At 53.0% G+C, this 13,856-nt stretch overlaps 1 protein-coding gene across 1 annotated transcript; it reads right to left on the reverse strand.

Annotated features, from left to right (window-relative positions):
• Nucleotides 1-600: 600 nt before the first annotated feature.
• On the reverse strand, nucleotides 601-13,847 carry LOC133117630 (transmembrane protein 54-like). The gene is made up of 6 exons (XM_061227322.1): nucleotides 13,716-13,847; nucleotides 9,910-10,106; nucleotides 8,574-8,633; nucleotides 2,975-3,166; nucleotides 2,176-2,322; nucleotides 601-1,449 (listed from the first exon to the last, which is right to left on the reverse strand). Exons 1-6 carry the CDS (start codon nucleotides 13,726-13,728, stop codon nucleotides 1,306-1,308), a joined length of 753 nt encoding a protein of 250 aa, XP_061083306.1. The 5' UTR covers nucleotides 13,729-13,847; the 3' UTR covers nucleotides 601-1,305.
• Between the last annotated feature and the right edge of the window lie 9 nt (nucleotides 13,848-13,856).

A 13,856-nucleotide genomic window follows, 5' to 3' on the forward strand; every position in this document is an offset into this window, starting at 1 on the left:
AATTGATGTTTGCCATTCACCCATTCACAAACCAACGGCGATGGCTTCCATGCAAGGCACCAGCCAGCTCGTCAGGAGCAAATGGGGGTGAGGGTCTTGTTCAGGGACAGGGCGGGATCGAACCAGCAGCCCTCTGACTGTCAGACGACCGCTCTTACCTCCTGGGCCAATGAGACGACTGCTCTTACCTCCTGGGCCAATGAGACGACCGCTCTTACCTCCTGGGCCAATGAGACGACTGCTCTTACCTCCTGAGCCAATGAGACGACTGCTCTTACCTCCTGAGCCAATGAGACGACTGCTCTTACCTCCTGAGCCAATGAGACGACTGCTCTTACCTCCTGAGCCAATGAGACGACTGCTCTTACCTCCTGAGCCAATGTGGCCCGTATTCTAGGGGTCCCCCTGTTGGGGACATCTCACGCAGCAACAAAAATGATTGGTTTAAACAAGTGATTGACAGCAGGTCCCTTCAGCTGAACCATCACACAGAGGTGAGCAGCAGCTTCCTGATTGAGCCCTCAGAGAGAGGAACTCTTCACTGACAGAGGACCGATGCACTCGGCCGAGATGAAGGAGAAACATACGCACATCCTGTACTCATGCGAGACATTTATATTTATTTAGAAAATCTAAATATTGTCGCGTACTGTGCAAAGACGTCGCTAATACAGTGTTTATGCTGATAAGGCCACAGTGTTAGTGTTGTTAGCATCCTGCAGCTACACTGGGCTTTCCTGGCAGTGGGAGAGAAAGAAACACACGCACACAAAATTAAAAACAAAAAAATAAATTTTTAAAGAAAGAAAAAAAACATGATGCCGATTTCAGAATCAGCTGGGAGGAACCTGGTACATTACTGCAAGTTGTTTAAAGTTTTACATATCAGATCAGTGTGAAGATGGTGGTGATCCCATGGAGACAAACCCCCCTGTCCACCCAAAGCCACCCACAGACAAACAGACATGCACAGACATGCACAGACATGCACAGACACAGCCCCCACCCTCATGACCTGTCTATGTCAGAGGACACAGGCTTATGAATGCTTATGCACCACAGAGGATCTCTCCTTTACGGAAAACAGGCAATACACACACAAGGCAAACAAAGACAACTCTGAAGGGAAATGTCACATTTTCACCTCACTTAAGACCCAACCCCCTTTAATAATATATAACATTGCTTGTCTATGTTCAGTCCCATCTGAAGGGGGCGAAAAAAAAAAAAAAACCTGGCTTTGAGTGCGTTTTGGACACACATTTGACCATTGACCCAGGTGTGCCGTCCAATCAGCAGTGAGCCTCAGACCCAGTCCGTGGGGGAGGGGGGAGAGCGGTTCAGAAGCTCGTGCTCCTCCGCCGGCGTCGGTTCCTGGACCGGGAGCCGAGGAGGCGGTGATGTCACTTCCCTTGGTGATGTCACTTCCCCTGGTCTCTGAACGCGCACCTGCAGCAACACACACACACACACACACCATTACTGCACCATGATGAACACACACACACACACGCCATTACTGCACCATGATGAACACACACACACACACACACACGCCATTACTGCACCATGATGAACACACACACACACACACACACACACACACGCCATTACTGCACCATTATGAACACACACACACACACACACGCCATTACTGCACCATGATGAACACACACACACACACACACACACACACACACGCCATTACTGCACCATGATGAACACACACACACACACACACCCCATTACTGCACCATGATGAACACACACACACACACACACACACACACACTCACACACTCACACACTCACACACTCACACACTCACACACTCACACACTCACATACTCACATACTCACACACTCACACACAGTCACACACACACACACACACACACACACAAACTGGCTCTAACACAGAATCTGGCCATTTGGCAGATGAGTCACGGGTTTGAATCCGACAGTCCTGCAGGGATAAAGCAGAGGGTCACATGGACGGAACAGCAGCTGTGCCTCCATGCGGGGCCCTGTCTGGGGGGTGGAGCCTAACACAGGCCGCTGCGCGGGGACAGGAGGAGGCGGGGGGGTGGGCGGTGCTGCGCGGGGACAGGAGGAGGCGGGGGGGGGGCGGGGCCGGGTGGGGACAGGAGGAGGCGGGGGGTGGGCGGGGCTCACCCTGCGGGCGTTGACGATCCGTCTCCGGCGGCGACACGGCCAGCGCACACGCAGGAACTTCAGACACACGGCGAAGCAACGGCACGAGAACACCAGCTGCACCACGCACATCAGGATCAGAGGCACCCACAGGATGATGGTGGTGCCCTGGAGAGAGGGGACATCACCACCATCATCATCATTATCATCATCATCATCATCACCATCATCACCACCATCATCATCATTATCACCATCATCACCACCATCACCACCACCATCACCATCACCACCATCACCATCATTATCATCACCATCACCACCATCATCATTATCATCATTATCATCACCATAATCACCACCATCACCATCATCACCACCATCACCATCACCATAATCACCACCATCACCACCATCACCATCACCACCATCACCATAATCACCACCATCACCATCACCATCATCATCATTATCATCACCATGATTATTATCATCTTCACCACCATCAGCATCACCACCACCATCACTGTTATATTACCGTTTATCCAAAGCAACTTACAGTTGATTAGACTAAGCAGGGGGCATTCCTCCCTGGAGCAATGCAGGGTTCAGGGCCTTGCTCAAGGGCCCAACAGCTGTACTGATCTTATTGTGGCTACACTGGGACCACCAACCTTCCAGGTCCCAGTCATGTACCTTAGCCACTAGGCTACAGGCTGCCTTTATCAACATCATCATCATCATCATCATCATCATCATCACCACACACGTGTGTGTGTGTGTATGCAGTGCTCCCCCAGCCCCGCCCCCTCTCACTCACATAGATACGGGTGGGGTCAAAGGGGCACTGGTTAGTGACGCTGGAGAAGCCAATGGCGTCGGGGAACTTGCAGTGACTCAGCAGGCTCCGCCCGCTGTAGACGATGGCCTTCACCACGGAAACGGTGAGCCCGATGGTGGCCGCGGTTGCCAGGAGACCAGCCGCCAGGCTGAACATCAGCAGCACCCAGATCTGCAGGGCCGAAGGGGGGAGGGGTCAGGGCACAGACCACACCCACATTCTACAGACACACAGGGCAGAGAGCGAGCGAGAGAGAGGGAGAGAGGGAGAGAGGGAGAGAGGGAGAGGGGGAGAGAAAAGGACAGGGCCTCCTCCATTGGTTCACAACCTGCAGAAACTCAGTTCACCGGCGCCGCCATGTTGTATAATTTGGAGTAGGGTAGGGAAGCCGACGCGGCTCCTCCACTTAGCGTGAGAGAGAGAGAGAGAGAGAGAGAGAGAGAGAGAGAGAGAGAGAGAGAGTGTGTGTGACGTCCATGAAGTATCGCTGTATTGTCCTCATAAGACAATAACTTTTTTTTAAAACAAATCGGCACATGGGGAGACATTCCATGAAGAAACCAACTGTAGGGGAGGCCTGTAGCGTAGTGGTTAAGGTAAATGACTGGGACCCGCAAGGTCGGTGGTTCTAATCCCGGTGTAGCTACAATAAGATCCGCACAGCCGTTGAGCCCTTGAGCAAGGCCCTTAACCCTGCATTGCTCCAGGGGAGGATTGTCTCCTGCTTAGTCTCATCCAGTGTACGTCACTCTGGATAAGAGGGTCTGCCAAATGCCAATAATGTAATGTAATAATGTAACTGAAAGGGAGGTTTGTTGCTATCGCTTCTACACTGAAAGGGTGGTTTGTTCCTATCACTTCTACACTGAAAGGGTGGTTTGTTGCTATCGCTTCTACACTGAAAGGGAGGTTTGTTCCTATCACTTCTACACTGAAAGGGTGGTTTGTTCCCATTGCTTCTACACTGAAAGGGAGGTTTGTTGCTATCGCTTCTACACTGAAAGGGTGGTTTGTTCCCATCACTTCTACACTGAAAGGGTGGTTTGTTCCCATCACTTCTACACTGAAAGGGTGGTTTGTTCCTATCACTTCTACACTGAAAGGGAGGTTTGTTGCTATCACTTCTACACTGAAAGGGAGGTTTGTTCCTATCACTTCTACACTAAAAGGGAGGTTTGTTCCCATTGCTTCTACACTGAAAGGGAGGTTTGTTCCCATCACTTCTACACTAAAAGGGAGGTTTGTTCCCATTGCTTCTACACTGAAAGGGAGGTTTGTTCCCATCACTTCTACACTAAAAGGGAGGTTTGTTCCCATTGCTTCTACACTGAAAGGGAGGTTTGTTCCCATCACTTCTACACTGAAAGGGAGGTTTGTTCCCATCACTTCTACACTGAAAGGGTGGTTTGTTCCTATCACTTCTACACTGAAAGGGTGGTTTGTTCCCATCGCTTCTACACTGAAAGGGAGGTTTGTTCCTATCACTTCTACACTGAAAGGGTGGCTGAAACACTACAGTGGTGCGAGTGAGCAGCATCTCCGAACAAGACCCAAAAAAATGAGCCTCAGAAACAGGGCCTTGACCCCAACCCCCCCTCCCCCCACTTCCACCTCTGCAAAGCAGAACGCACTGAACTGAAATGTGTACAGCGATTAGTCAAATGTAATCCTTTTCGCCTTAGACGGAGCGGAGTAAACTGGCCTCACACAGTACCTCACTGTCAAACCCTGAAGCAACACTGAGGAAAAACCTGCTTCACTACGCCATTATTTACACAAAAAAACTTTCAGAAATCTCGTTCTATAGGATAGGCCTATAGGAATCACAATACAGTGATGGCTGCTGTCCAGACATATAAATGTACTGGTGTGTATGCACGCATGTCTGTGTGTATGTGAGAGAGTGAGAGAGTGAGCACAGACAGACCAACACAGACACACACAGCCACATACAGGCAGACAAGCACACACAGGACACACACACAAGACACGCAGAGGACACGCAGGACACACACAGGACACACGCAGAGGACACGCAGAGGACACACGCAGAGGACACACGCAGAGGACACACACAGAGGACACGCAGAGGACACACGCAGAGGACACACGCAGGACACACGCAGGACACACGCAGGACACACAGAGGACACACACAGAGGACACACACAGAGGACACACGCAGAGGACACACGCAGAGGACACACACAGGACACGCACAGGACACACACACAGGGCACACACACAGGGCACACACACAGGGCACACACACAAGGGACACACACAGGGGACACACACAGGGGACACACACAGGGGACACACACAGGGGACACACACACAGGGCACACACACAGGGCACACACACAGGGCACACACACAGGGCACACACAGGACACACACAGGGCACACACAGGGCACACACACAGGGCACACACACAGGGGACACACGCAGGACACACACAGGGCACACACAGGGGACACACACAGGACACACACAGGGCACACACACAGAGGGCACACACAGGGCACACACAGGGCACACACACAGGGGACACACACAGGGGACACACACAGGGGACACACGCAGGGCACACACACAGGGGACACACGCAGGACACACACAGGACACACACACAGGACACACACACAGGACACACACACAGGACACACACACAGGACACACACACAGGGCACACACAGGACACACACAGGGCACACACAGGGCACACACAGGGGACACACAGGGGACACACAGGGGACACACACAGGACACACACACAGGGCACACGCAGGACACACACAGGACACACACACAGGACACACACACAGGGCACACACAGGACACACACACAGGACACACACACAGGGCACACACAGGACACACACAGGGCACACACAGGGCACACACAGGGGACACACAGGGGACACACAGGGGACACACACAGGACACACACACAGGGCACACACAGGGCACACACAGGGCACACACACAGGGCACACACAGGGGACACACACAGGGGACACACACAGGGCACACACACAGGACACACACACAGGACACACACACAGGACACACACACAGGGCACACACACAGGGCACACACACAGGGCACACACACAGGGCACACACACAGGGCACATGCAGGGCACACACACAGGACACACACACGGGACACACACAGGACACACACACAGGACACACACACGGGACACACACAGGGGACACACGCAGGGCACACACGCAGGGCACACACACAGGACACACACACAGGACACACACACAGGACAGGACACACACAGAGGGCACACAGGACACACACAGGACACACACAGAGGACACACACACACACACACAGGGCACACACACAGGGCACACACAGGACACACACAGGGCACACACAGGGCACACACAGGGGACACACACAGGACACACACACAGGACACACACACAGGGCACACACACAGGGCACACACAGGGGACACACACAGGGCACACACAGGGCACACACAGGGGACACACACAGGGCACACACACAGGGGACACACACAGGGGACACACACAGGACACACACACAGGACACACACACAGGGCACACACACAGGGCACACACACAGGGCACACACACAGGGCACACACACAGGGCACACACACAGGGCACACACGCAGGGCACACACACAGGACACACACACGGGACACACACAGGGGACACACACAGGGCACACACGCAGGGCACACACACAGGACACACACACAGGACACACACACAGGGCACACACACAGGGCACACACAGGGGACACACACAGGGGACACACACAGGGCACACACACAGGGCACACACACAGGGCACACACAGGACACACACACAGGACACACACACAGGACAGGACACACACAGAGGGCACACAGGACACACACAGGACACACACAGAGGACACACACACACACACACAGGGCACACACAGGGGACACACACAGGGGACACACACAGGGGACACACACAGGGGACACACACAGGGCACACACACAGGGCACACACACAGGACACACACACAGGACACACACACACACACACAGGGCACACACACAGGACACACACACACACAGGGCACACACACAGGGCACACACACAGGGCACACACACAGGGGACACACACAGGACACACACACAGGGCACACACACAGGGGACACACACAGGGCACACACACAGGGCACACACACAGGGGACACACACAGAGCACACACACACACACAGGGCACACACACAGGGCACACACACAGGGCACACACACAGGGCACACACACAGGACAGGACACACACAGAGGGCACACAGGACACACACAGGACACACACAGAGGACACACACACACAGGGCACACACACAGGACACACACACACAGGGCACACACACAGGGCACACACACAGGACACACACACACAGGGCACACACACAGGGCACACACACAGGACAGGACACACACAGAGGGCACACACACAGGGCACATGCAGGGCACACACACAGGACACACAGAGGGCACACACAGGGCACACACACAGGGGACACACACAGGGCACACACACAGGGCACACACACAGGGCACACACACAGGGCACACACAGGGCACACACACAGGACAGGACACACACAGAGGGCACACACAGGGCACACACACAGGGGACACACACAGGGCACACACACAGGGGACACACACAGGGGACACACACAGGGCACACACACAGGGCACACACACAGGGCACACACACAGGGCACACACACAGGGGACACACACAGGGGACACACACAGGGCACACACAGGGCACACACACAGGGGACACACACAGGGCACACACACAGGGGACACACACAGGGGACACACACAGGGCACACACACAGGGGACACACACAGGGGACACACACAGGGCACACACACAGGGCACACACACAGGGCACACACACAGGGGACACACACAGGGGACACACACAGGGCACACACACAGGGCACACACACAGGGCACACACACAGGACAGGACACACACAGAGGGCACACAGGACACACACAGGACACACACAGAGGACACACACACACAGGGCACACACAGGGCACACACACAGGGCACACACAGGGCACACACACAGGACACACACACAGGACACACACACACAGGGCACACACACAGGGCACACACAGGGCACACACACAGGACACACACAGAGGGCACACACAGGACACACACACAGGACACACGCAGGGCACACACAGGGCACACACACAGGGCACACACACAGGACACACACACAGGACACACACACACACACACAGGGCACACACACAGGACACACACACACACAGGGCACACACACAGGGCACACACACAGGGCACACACACAGGGCACACACACAGGGCACAAACAGGGCACACACACAGGACACACACAGGACACACACACAGGACACACACAGGACACACGCAGGGCACACGCAGGGCACACGCAGGGCACACGCAGGGGGCACACGCAGGGGGCACACGCAGGGGGCACACGCAGGGCACACACAGGGCACACACAGGACGGTACCAGAGGCCTCTTCTTCTTGTTCTTGGACAGGACGATAGCAGAGATCCCAGCAATGACAGCCTGCAGGCACAGCACACAGAAAGGTCAGAGGTCAAAGGGCAGTGGGTGGGGTTAAAACTCAACTCAAGCTCAAACCCTACTCAGCGCTTGTGTAATATTATACATTGTGTTGTAAAAAAAAGTTTTATAGATACAATAATCAATTTTTCAGATTGATCTACAAGGCGCAAATACTTATCTTTATTGTATTCTTAGCACTTGAAACTGTACTTCCCTCTAGGGTCTTTCTGCGCACTTGCCCTGGTTACGGGTATGCACTTTTCTGTATGTCACCCTGGATATGGAGCGTCTGCCAAATGCATGTAATGTAATGTAATGTAATGTAATGTAGCCCTGCCATTTGTGTGATGACAGTTCCAGTTCTATGGGGAAACCACCATGAATGGAGGCACACACATCGGGGCAGACTTAAACTAAACGCCACAGTAAATATTGGGGGTCTTCGGAAAAGACACACAGCAGCTGATCATGGCTGAATACATCGCCAAAAACCCAGAATCACCAGGCACAGAAGGCAAACTAACTTGGTAAATTAAGCCCAATGATTAGCCTGATCGCTGCATTGGTTACTTTAAGGCATATGAGATACAGGCGCCTTAGCCACTAGGCTAGAGGCGCCTTAGCCACTAGGCTAGAGGCGCCTTAGCCACTAGGCTAGAGGCGCCTTAGCCACTAGGCTAGAGGCGCCTTAGCCACTAGGCTAGAGGCGCCTTAGCCACTAGGCTAGAGGCGCCTTAGCCACTAGGCTAGAGGCGCCTTAGCCACTAGGCTAGAGGCGCCTTAGCCACTAGGCTAGAGGCGCCTTAGCCACTAGGCTACAGGCGCCTTAGCCACTAGGCTACAGGCGCCTTAGCCACTAGGCTACAGGCGCCTTAGCCACTAGGCTACAGGCGCCTTAGCCACTAGGCTACAGGCGCCTTAGCCACTAGGCTACAGGCGCCTTAGCCACTAGGCTACAGGCCCCTTAGACACTAAGCTACAGGCCCCTTAGACACTAGACTACAGGAGCCTCACACTAGACTACAGGCACCTTAGACACTAGGCTACAGGAGCCTCACACTAGGCTACAGGAGCCTCACACTAGGCTACAGGAGCCTCACACTAGGCTACAGGAACCTCACACTAGGCTACAGGAACCTCACACTAGGCTACAGGAGCCTCACACTAGGCTACAGGAGCCTCACACTAGGCTACAGGAGCCTCACACTAGGCTACAGGAACCTCACACTAGGCTACAGGAGCCTCACACTAGGCGGCTGAGAAGGGCCACTCTTACCACCAGCCCGGCGACGAGGGCGATGACGTTGGAGATGGCGTACTCCATGGCACGGGCCTGTGTGTGCAGGTTGATGTGCCTCAGCACAGCCCCGTGCACCAGCGCCCCCAGGAGGAAGTTAACATGGCCGACCAACAGCTGTCCCAAACCCATCTTCATCAGGGCCTTCGCATCCTTCAGGCTGGCACAGCACACACCTGGGGAGAGGGGGAGCTGCGGTTATCACAATTTTACACACCCTCCAGGACGTGGCTGCCCAAACCTGCTCTGCATGGAGATCTACCATCCTGTAGGCTTTCACTCCAACCCGAACAAAGCACACCTCATTCATCAGACACCTGCATCAGACACCTGCGTCAGACACCTGCGTCAGACACCTGCTAAAGAGACCTGCTAAAGACCCTGCATCAGACACCTGCTAAAGACCCTGCATCAGACACCTGCTAAAGAGACCTGCTAAAGAGACCTGCTAAAGACCCTGCATCAGACACCTGCGTCAGACACCTGCTAAAGAGACCTGCTAAAGACACCTGCTAAAGACCCAGCATCAGACACCTGCTAACCTGTCTGTGGGAATGAGGGCGTGTCTCTTCTCTACCTGGGCAACATTACCTATAAAAACAGAAACTTGTGAGGCCAAAAGCAGCTGTCAGACACACACACACACACACACACACACACACACACACACTACGCACGCACACTCACACACACTACGCACACACACTCACACACACTCTCACACACACTCTCACACACACACACACACTCACACACACTCACACACACTCACACACACTCACACACTACGCACACACACTCACACTCTCACACTCACACTCACACACACTACGCACACACACTACGCACACACACTACGCACACACACTCACACTCACACACACTACGCACACACACTCACACACACTCACACACACTACGCACACACACTCACACTCACACACACTACGCACACACACTACGCACACACACACTCTCACACACTCACACTCACACACACTACGCACACACACTCACACTCACACACACTACGCACACACACTACGCACACACACTACGCACACACACTACGCACACACACACTCACACACACTCACACTCACACTCACACACACTACGCACACACACTCACACTCACACACACTACACACACTCACACACACTCACACACACTCACACACACTCACACACACACACACACAACGCACACACACACTACGCACACACACTACGCACACACACTACGCACACACACTACGCACACTCGCTGCAGCCACAGGTGGATGCTAAAGTCTCAATGAGGGAACCCTGAAGATCTTCAGCCTTCATCAACTGTAGCACAGCCACAGTAACACAACCACATTAGCACAACCACAGTAACACAGCCCTGCACAGCCACAGTAACACAGCCAAGCATAGCTAGAGTAAAACGACCACTGAGCCCTGCACAGCCACAGTAACACAGCTCTAGTAACACAGTCGTGCCCAAAACACAAGCTGAGAGGAGTTAATGTAATTAGCTACTTTCATTCATCAATTACATGCTGAGTAACAATGAAAGCCAGCTGCCCTGCGGCTCTCCAGGACTGGGGCTTCTGAGTCCTGGAGGAGTGCAAGTTGGGTTCTGAAGGCAGAGGAGAAGGTTGTCTCAGGTGTTGCCTTACCTGTCGATAAAACCTCACCCCCAGCCTCAGGGTTCGTTCCGGCTGTAAAAAAAAACACCTGCCCCAAAAAACACGGGCCTCATGTCATACTGGCTTCTAACAGCTTGTGACTCAGGAGGACAAACCGGTTCCAACCGGCAGATCTGTTACGGTGACATCAGAGGGAGAGATTCAGGGACAGGTGAGAGAGAGAATACCAGGAGCAGGAGAGCGGGGGCTAGCGTATTGACACAAGCAGCCCGGGACCGTCCAGGTGTCTTCAGCGTGGGCGAGCTCTACCTGGCGTTACATACCTGGAGCAGGGAGGGGCCAGGCCAGACGTGCCTGTTCCTGTATGTCAGACCAACTTCTGCTCTTAATCACCGAATTCACACAATCATTTACACGATCTGTCATTTATAGCCACATGATGTGATATAAATTATAAATGGTTGGCATTTATATAGCACCTTTATCCAAAGCGCTGTACAATCGATGCTTCTCATTCACCCATTAATACTCACACACCAATGGTGTCTGGCTGCCATGCAAGGCACCAACCAGCTCGTCAGGAGCATTTTGGGGGTTAGGTGTCTTGCTCAGGGACACTTCGACACACCCAGGGTGGGATCGAATCGGCAACCCTCCAGACGACTGCCAGACGACTGCTCTTACCGCCTGAGCCAACATTGCTCAAAAAACAACAGCTGATAAATGTTCTTGTCTTGTAGCATTTTATTGTGGTTTAATTTATGTGTGAATCGGTCATGGTGCATTTGGCTAATTAGCTGGCTGAGCCAGAGTAACTGGTGGCAGCAAAATCCCGCATACACACCGGCCCCCCAGGACTGGAGTTAAACCTGCAGACACTGCGGCCCTCCAGGACTGGAGTTAAACCTACAGACACTGCGGCCCTCCAGGACCGGAGTTAAACCTGCAGACACACCAACCTCCAGGACTGGAGTTAATCCTGAATACACACCGGCCCTCCAGGACTGGAGTTAAACCTGCAGACACTGCGGCTCTCCAGGACTGGAGTTAATCCTGCATACACACCAACCTCCAGGACTGGAGCTAATCCTGCATAGACACCAACCTCCAAGACTGGAGTTAATCCTGCATATACACTGACCTCCAAGAATCCCAGGGGTCTTTTAACATTTTCATCAGGACTTTGTGGGGGGAGATCAGAAGGGGGTGGGGGGGGGGGGGGGATTTGTGCAGGGCTGTGTTACAGTAGCTGCGTAGGTAAACTCTGGCAGGTAAAACTGGGGACGTTCATTTAACCAAATGCAAATGATCCTTTTGTCGGTGAGGGAGGGGGGGATGAATGCAGGCCAACAGAGCGAAAAAAGTATGAAGGGAGGGAGGGAGGGAGAGATAGACACACACACACACACTGGAGCCTTTGACACTAATAATTGCACTCTTAAAGAAGAAAAAAAGTCTTCTTAGACAAACAGAGCCCAGCCCAGTGCTGGGGTGGAGGTTGAACCCCAACTTCAACCCATTTGTGGCAGCCCCACCCTGGCCCTGGTCCCTCGGGCACTTGCAGCCTGAACACAGCCAGGCCTGGGTCACAGGGACCCCACCCAAACCCCAGACCCATCCCCCAACACATTGCAAATCAGTTCCTGCAGGACGTTGTGTCTAAAGTCAAAACGTTCCTCACCCCCTGCCCCCAATTCACAATCTCCATCTCTCTGCTTTCATATTTGACAATAACAGTAAATTAATTAAATAATAAAAATAAAAAATAAAAAAATAAAAAAAATAATAATAATAATCATAACCTTTCTCGAGTACAACATCCTATTTATCCACATTTTCCACAGATTGCCAATGTTCACATTCTAATGCATTTAAATTATTCAAATACATTCAATGTTATTTGAGCTCAAGACCATGTTTTGTTGATCACGCCCGTTTAAAAATCCAGGAAGCGAGTTGTGCCGTCCTTAGAAGGAAAGTCGAGAGACACACAAGACCGTCCCCGGAATGGCATCCTACTTCCTATCTAACTGAAACTAACCCAGCCCCACCCAAGAAGAAGGGGAAGAAAAAAAAACACCATACTTTACGCACGCCCGTTAACCAACGTCTCCTCTGTAAAATAAACATATCGGAGCCAAATGCACTCACCTAGATTCACCATTTTGAATGTATCTTTTGGTTTCAGATTATTGTAAATCCATTTTTGGTCATATTTTAAACTTTTCGCACGAAGGCGCCTTACAGCGGGCGGACTCGTCTCTTCCCCCCGCACACCTGAGCGGCGGCTCA

Source organism: Conger conger, chromosome 1 (assembly GCF_963514075.1).
Source record: "Conger conger chromosome 1, fConCon1.1, whole genome shotgun sequence".
Lineage (NCBI taxonomy): Eukaryota > Metazoa > Chordata > Actinopteri > Anguilliformes > Congridae > Conger > Conger conger.